Source organism: Sinocyclocheilus anshuiensis, unplaced genomic scaffold (assembly GCF_001515605.1).
Source record: "Sinocyclocheilus anshuiensis isolate Anshui unplaced genomic scaffold, SAMN03320099.WGS_v1.1 scaffold379, whole genome shotgun sequence".
In the NCBI taxonomy this organism is placed as follows: Eukaryota; Metazoa; Chordata; class Actinopteri; order Cypriniformes; family Cyprinidae; genus Sinocyclocheilus; species Sinocyclocheilus anshuiensis.
The window spans coordinates 129360-136701 of NW_015552574.1; the positions used below are offsets into that span (position 1 = coordinate 129360).

The 7342-nt window shown below is 36.7% G+C and overlaps 1 protein-coding gene across 1 annotated transcript; it reads left to right on the forward strand.

Moving 5' to 3' along the window:
* Positions 1–2169: 2169 nt before the first annotated feature.
* LOC107665168 (transcription factor 19-like) lies at positions 2170–7104 on the forward strand. The gene is made up of 4 exons (XM_016455946.1): positions 2170–2298; positions 3014–3584; positions 3870–4806; positions 5950–7104. Exons 2-4 carry the CDS (start codon positions 3293–3295, stop codon positions 6263–6265), a joined length of 1545 nt encoding a protein of 514 aa, XP_016311432.1. The 5' UTR covers positions 2170–2298; positions 3014–3292; the 3' UTR covers positions 6266–7104.
* Positions 7105–7342: the final 238 nt, after the last annotated feature.

The window sequence follows — 7342 nt, forward strand, 5'->3', positions numbered from 1 at the left end:
TCACTTCATTTTGACCATTATCTCAGAAAACAAGACTTACCTTATGTCATCTGCATCTCAAGTAAACATATCTTGATATATGACTCTTTACACATCTGCACTGAAAAAAAAAGGACAGCATTTTTTTACAGTTTGAAAGTAAGTTATTTCCAAAAAAGTAATAATCTGTTGTATTTTCAAACTTTGAAGTGATGCTAATACAACTCATTGAAAGCGTGCTGGACTTTAGAGAACATACTGATGAATTCCCTTCAGTTTATTCCTTACATATTCTTTACTTGGTCTTACATTTATAGTCTTAAATTTACCTTCATGAAACCTGCAGAAACCCTGCTTTCGCACTGTCATGCTTTAACTGAATCTTTGCACTTGAGAATGATTTTGATAATGCAAAACTCGAGAAATATTTCACTGACACTATATTATTGCTATTTATTAAGTATACTCTCTTTATATATGCGCTGATGTCGTAGATCTACTATATACGCAACTAAAAGCATTAGGCTACAAAAGCATGCTGAACTAGAGGCTGCCTGTCAACAATGAGATTGCATTGCGTTACTTTGTCTCTGATGAGAAGTATTCTTAATGTCAGTGTTATTTTAGCAGCGCAGCTAATATGGAAATGTTTTCGGATCTGGTTTATTTTGGCAAAAAGAAAAAAGGATGTCAAATTTATGATTTGACAATCGTGAACAGAAAACTGTTTTTGAGTGGTGCGCACATTTCCAATCCTCAGGCGTAACTGAGCACAATAAAATCAAAACTGGTCTTTCAAAAGAAATGGATATCATTTTTCTGTTGCATGTACAGTTTTAGCTTGATTATACTTGAACAAATGTGTTCACCCCTCAAAGTTCAGTGTGATTCAGATTTACAACGTTTATTGCTCTTAAATGTGTTGAAATTTGCATTTGCGTTTGGTGAAGTGAACTTTACCCTGAGTAGTCTGAGCTGGATAAATCATAATTCTGCATAAGACAATGCACATATCACACTGAAAAGTGACTAAAAAGATGTTTTTCGGTGGTACAGGAACCGTAGCAATACAAGTCCATCCTGCTCAGGTTTGATCAGCGGTTTACACAGATGCTGGCATCACATAATTAATCGAGCTCAGGAGTGTGTGCTTTCTTCATTGTTCATTGTTCAACTGATCTTTTGTCAGCTTACATGCAAGATTTCTCAGGAGACAGCTTTGTCGACGTGCTTCATTCATCTTTGAAAAGCTGTGATTGTGAACAAGCTTTGTAACATTACGGTGTTTTTCCTCGTTCAGACTAGCATCTCTCACAGCTGTATTTGCCAGATAAAACAATGAATATTAACAATACTTCACAGTCACGTACAAAGTATGGTGCAGAGGATCTTGTTTTTAGCTGCTTTGTTAATTTAGTATTACATGTGGCTTCATAGTTTGACTTCAAGCACAGCTTTAATTCAACTTTGATTTGCTCTCTTGAATGAAAGATGAAAATAAAACGTTGACTTTAAAAGTCCCATGGTTGGTGTTCTTGTCTTTTTGTTTCTCAATGCATATTTACTACTATTCAGAAATTCTTTGAACCATATGAATCATTTTGATAATATTAATGTATACTAGCCTAATTTATTGAATGCTAAACACATAAAAACTTCACAGATATAACAAGACATCAACAACATACAAGTGAGTACAAATTGTAGTCCATTACTGATTACAGATTACATGTTGAAAACTGTAGTTATTAACATAATTGAACAATCTATAGGTTACTCATTTTAGGTAATGTATTCTGAATACTTTGTAGATCACTTTTTATGGAATGTTTTTAACTTACCATTAGACGTACCATACTGATATAAAAAAAAATCAAAAATCAAAGGGAAAGAAAATATGTCTGTTTTTGGGAATATAATCAAAGCTGAATGGTATGACACACAGTAGCATTTTTAAAAGAGGAACTAAATTATGAATAATTGAATGCCATGTGAATAATATGTAATCATATGTAAATTTTTTATTTTATATAAATTACATTTAATAATTACACCGTGTTTCGGTTATTAAATAAACGCAATGATTATGTGAAAAAAGAGAATATGGTTACATACTGTTTGCAATGTCATTCTCCATTGACGGTCTCCTTGACAACGTGAACGGAAGTGGCGTTGATTTTCGCGCAAGGAAACTCGTCCTGCTCCTGGCGCGCCAAATTTCAAAGCACTTCCTGGAGAGAGGAGGCGATAAGATTTACCACGGAGCACAAATAAAAGACTCGCGTAGCGTTTTACAAAACATATACCTTCATATTTTGGGTATGTCATGTTTTTGTAAGTGCTTTATCATCGAAATGTTCGACGAAATGAAATGGTTGCGTTTGTAAAGTAGCTGTTTTCGGCTCGCTTTGTTTGAATGTGTTTCTATGCACCAGCGACCACTGCTCTGCCTGACTTACACAAGCCTAACATTTCCTTTAGCGACGGGCGAAATATCGAGGACAAACAAATGACTGCTTCTTCTAAATGCTTTGCACTTTTTTGAAGCTGCTTTGCCACTGTTTCTAAGCTAGCATTTGTATATCATGTATAGTTTCGGAAGGAAGTCTAGGTCACAATGCATAGAGTAAATCAGAGAATCATAGAGGCGTTGGTAGTGCATAGATAGACGATGCACAACTGTCTAACTTTGATATTTGGGCATGCTATTAAATGTCAATGTATAGAAATGCATGTGTTGTTGGAGCAAAGTAACACGTTTGTGTGTATGTACACCAACTCTTTGTGTATGTGTGTGTATATATAAATATATATAACGTACTTAATATATTAAAATATTTCTTACATGTCTGTCTTTTATTATATTTTGTATTAAAGAGTAATGCATAATATTTAAATATAAAACTGTTTAATATAGTGATATGTTATACTGTAGTATGCACTTATATAATAATTTATAATGAATAAAATAAATTGCAATAAAAACATTAATATTGGTAATGCCGCTAAAGCCCTGTATTGTTCTGTTTTACAGAATGAAGACCAGCAATTGAGCATCTGGCCACTACATATCCACTTTTAATATTTCATCCACCTGTGCTGCAGCCTTTTAGTTTGTCCTCTAAATATTTTAATTTTTTAGCATGCCGTATTTTATTTACTGGGCGTAATAAGCTTTTATAAGAGTCATATTTGAAAGTCTTTCTGAGAGGAGGATCTTCAGTGGAGGACGTTTATCTCAGTGTTATGTGAGAGCTGCTGTTTGCCGGCTGTGTTGCGGTTTTTCCTGCACAGTTGTTTGTGGGATGTCAAAATGTCGTCTGGAGTCCAGCCGTGTTTTCAGTTGTTGAGGATTGGATTGTCTGACACAAACAGTAGTAACGCTCAGGGAAATGCGTCGTCAGACTCCGTCCGTGACCTGTACACTTTCCGGCCTGCACTGGCCCAGTGTGTGTTTCGTTTGGGACGGGCCACGGAGCAGTGTGACGTCACTCTGGAGTCCATGATCGTGTCCCGTGTCCATGCAGAGCTCCATGTGGAAAGAGAAACTGATGCCTCTGGAGAAGAGAGCTGGAAAGTGCAAGTGAAGGATCGCAGCAGTTATGGTGTGTGTTGCACATATATATATATTATACATTAATTTATTATATTCATGTTAATGTTTTTTATATATATATTAAACCATTATATATATAATATATATATGAAATTCAAATGCAATATTTAATATAATCTTGCTGAATTTATAATTTTTTTAAGTATATTTTGCTTTAACTCTATAGCCTAAATAGTATTTTTATGTGAACATGTCCGATACGGTTGCATTCTTTATTATGAGACCCAATGTAGAATATAAAATCTCTTCTAAAAGTTTCTCTTTTTTTCCTCAGGCACGTGGGTAAATGACATGCGCCTCCAACAAGGGGTCTTAAAGGAAATCTTTGATGGCGACACGCTCACCATCGGCGGCCAATCAGGACGGGCTAGTCCAGAGTTCTACTTCCTCTTCCAGAAAGTACAGGTTCGTCCGCTGGACTTTGACGCCATCACTGTGCCCAAAGCGGGTTCCTTCTCATCCGACATAAAGAACCGGATCAGAACGTGCTCGGACCATAAATCGGACCCAGCTCTGGACATCTCAAAGCTGTCCATCAACAGAGCCACGGTCATCCTCAACTCCATCGGCAGCCTGAGCAAGATGAACGGCAGCTGCTGGACCTTCAAGAAGAGCGAAAACACAAGCACCTTAAACACGTCAGCGTTCTCCGCTCTGGCTCCGCCCACGACTCCGCCTCCTTTCCAGGCCGCTGGTGAGATTTCATCCAAGTCTGTCCCGCTGTCCTCAAAGAGCCGACGCAAGTCCGCCCACACGGTTCTGCTGGAGGACGACAGTTCGGACGATCCCACGAACCGCAGAGACCTGGAGGATGGACGCAGGGGACAAGCCAAGAAAAGACGCCGGCTTTACAAATCAGAGTCGGAGGTGTTTCAGCCCCCTCTACCCAAACTGGAGCAGAACTGCCGGTCACAGATTGACGTGAACAAACACACCAGCAGCAGCATTTTCAATGTGCCGCCCAGCCGGCAGTTCAATCATATCGTGAACATATCGAGTCACACCAAAGGCAACGGCATCAATGTGACGCCCCTCCGCCAGCAGAAGCCCTGCTTGTCTGGTCCTGGCAGGAGGCCGAGGGCAATCAGCTCCCCCGTATTCACCACCCTCGGGATGGGAAGTGAGAATTACAACCTGACCTCCCCGTCAGCGAGGATGAGCAAGACCGAGAAAACCAGGGGAGTGATTTCTCGCTTTCAGGCCTCAACTGGGTGAGTGATACTTGATACTTACATATAGGATTCTCACAGGCACGAAGAACCTGGAGAAAAAACAGGATTTTGTTATTCTGAGGCCCACATGTCTATTCTAAAATAAACTAAAGAAATATATTGGGCATTAATATTTCTAATAGTGAGTATCCAATTCATTTTATTTATTAATATGAAATATTATGGAATTTGTGATTTCCAGGCCTGGAAAATGTATAGATATTATTAATACTAAATCTTTATTCTAAAATCTTTATTATATTATAAATATTATAAAACGAAATATATTTGTGATAGTATATTTTTTCAAATTCATTATTCCATTTATTAAAATGAAATATCAGGGAATTTGTAATTTCAAGTCCTGAAAAATATGTTGAAATGAATAAAACCTTTATTTTATAGAAAAATGAAAATGTATCTAAAAACAAGAAATAAAAATATAACATTAAAGTCATTCATATTCATAATAGTGAATATATTTTAAGATGTATGGAAATTAATCAAATCTTTGTTCTACAATAAAGATTATTTGTAGAGGGATAACATTTTATTCTATATTATATGTACTATATTATGACATTTAAAGTCATTCATATTTCTAATATTGAGTATATTTTTATAATTAATTGTATTAATATAAAATATCGGGGAATTTCAGGGAATTCTACAATAAACATTAAATAATATTAATTAAAAAAAATATATTTATATAAAATTTAAAGTCGGTAACACTTATAAGAAGAATATATTTTGTAATTAATATCAGGGAATTTGTGATTTCTAAGCCTGGACAATTTATGAAAATTAATAAAATCATTATTCTAAAATAAAGATATTCTAAAAAAAAAAAAAAAAAATTTAAAAATGAAGTCATTGAAATGACTATTCAGAAGTATGTTTTATGCATTAATTAGATTTATAAAAATAAAATCGCTTTTACTTCCAAGCCTGAATAATATATGGAAATTAATAAAAAATCTTTTTTCTTAAAGAACAAAAATCTAAAAACAATTATATTATCATTTTAAAAAGTATGAAAATATAATTTATAAATATAAAGTCATTCAAATTTCTAATCAGTAGTATATTTTGATTTAATTGCATTTAGTAATGCATGATTTTACTGATTTTTCTCTGCAGGCGTCGACGTGGAAGGCCTAGAAAACACCCGCTGCCACAGCCTTCCCTGCTGTCTCCCTCTTCATCATCCTCTTCTAGCTCCACCTCTTCCTCCTCCTCGTCATCGTCATCCTCTGAAGATGAAGAGGTGGCGGTGGCTCAGGGCGTGGAGCCCTGCGCAGCGGCTCACTGTCGTCTCCCGCAGCAGGACACTGTGCAGTGGATCCAGTGTGACGACTGCGACGCCTGGTATCACCTCGACTGCTTACCGCACAACCACAACCGAGACTCGCTGCTCTTCGACCCCAGCGCAGACTTCCACTGCGGCTGCCACTGAGGCCAGCAGTCAGTCAGGACCGGCTCGGCTTCCTCTCCTTTAAGGCTTTTAATAAACCAAATGCTCTCAAACATTGTTAACATTACAATCAAATTCACAGGACTGGCAGATGTGTTGCTTCCTGGCATTTACAGTGCAAATCTCTGCGATGATGGCGAGCCGATGTTTTCTGCAGTGGTGCTAATTGCTTTGAACTGATTTGGATGAAATGAGGGTGCTGGATTTACACAGCAGCTTCAAGAGCATCCAAACACGCTGCATCCCATTACAACACTGGATGCTTTCTGACTGTTTCTGATATCTATGTATTCAATATACGCAAGAATGAAATCTTCAGAATGCTAAAAAAATCAAAACAAGTATGAATATGAAAATGGGAGTTTATATTTTTAGAGGAATGAATGAATTGAGTCTTTGGATTCAGATATTGAGGAGGATTTCGCTAGGTTTGTTAACTAGATACTGGTTGTTAAACATGCTTTGCCAACATATTAGCTGGTATATAATATGTTATCATTGAATACTGTATGTTCGTTCGCAAATGGGCAATGAGGATATATAATATGCTGTCTTATTCAAGGGTTTCATTAGCATTACTTGGACTTTTTTGTAATTTCAGAACATTTCATAAAAGCTAAACCTTAAATCACTCCAAACATTTCTATGGTCACTTTTTTTTAAAGGAATGGTTCACCCAAAAATGAAAATTTGCTGAAAATGTACTCACCCTCAGGTTGTTTCTTCATGTGAACAGATGTGCAGAAATTCAGCATTTCATCACATGTTCACCAGTGGATCCTCAGCAGTGAATGGGTGCCGTCAGAATGAGAGTCCAAACAGCTGATAAAAGCATCACAATAATCCACGTCACTCCAGTCCATCAGTTAACATCTTCTGAAGTGAAAAGCTGCATGTTTGTAAAAAAACAAATCCATCATTAAGACGTTTTAACTTTAAACGGTCACTTCTGTCCAAAATACTAGTCCGTAATCCATAATAACGCTTCCTCCAGTGATAAAGTCCATCTCCTTTTGTCCTCTCGCATCAAAATCCACCCACATATTTGTTTTGAACTGT

Excerpts from the sequence above, each read along its gene's own strand:
- LOC107665168 (XM_016455946.1), top strand. The coding sequence starts at position 3,293 with ATGTCGTCTGGAGTCCAGCCGTGTTTTCAGTTGTTGAGGATTGGATTG. Across the intron at positions 3,585-3,869 it reads GAAGGATCGCAGCAGTTATG|GCACGTGGGTAAATGACATG; the intron begins GTGTGTGTTGCA and ends TTTTTTCCTCAG. Across the intron at positions 4,807-5,949 it reads CGCTTTCAGGCCTCAACTGG|GCGTCGACGTGGAAGGCCTA; the intron begins GTGAGTGATACT and ends TTTTCTCTGCAG.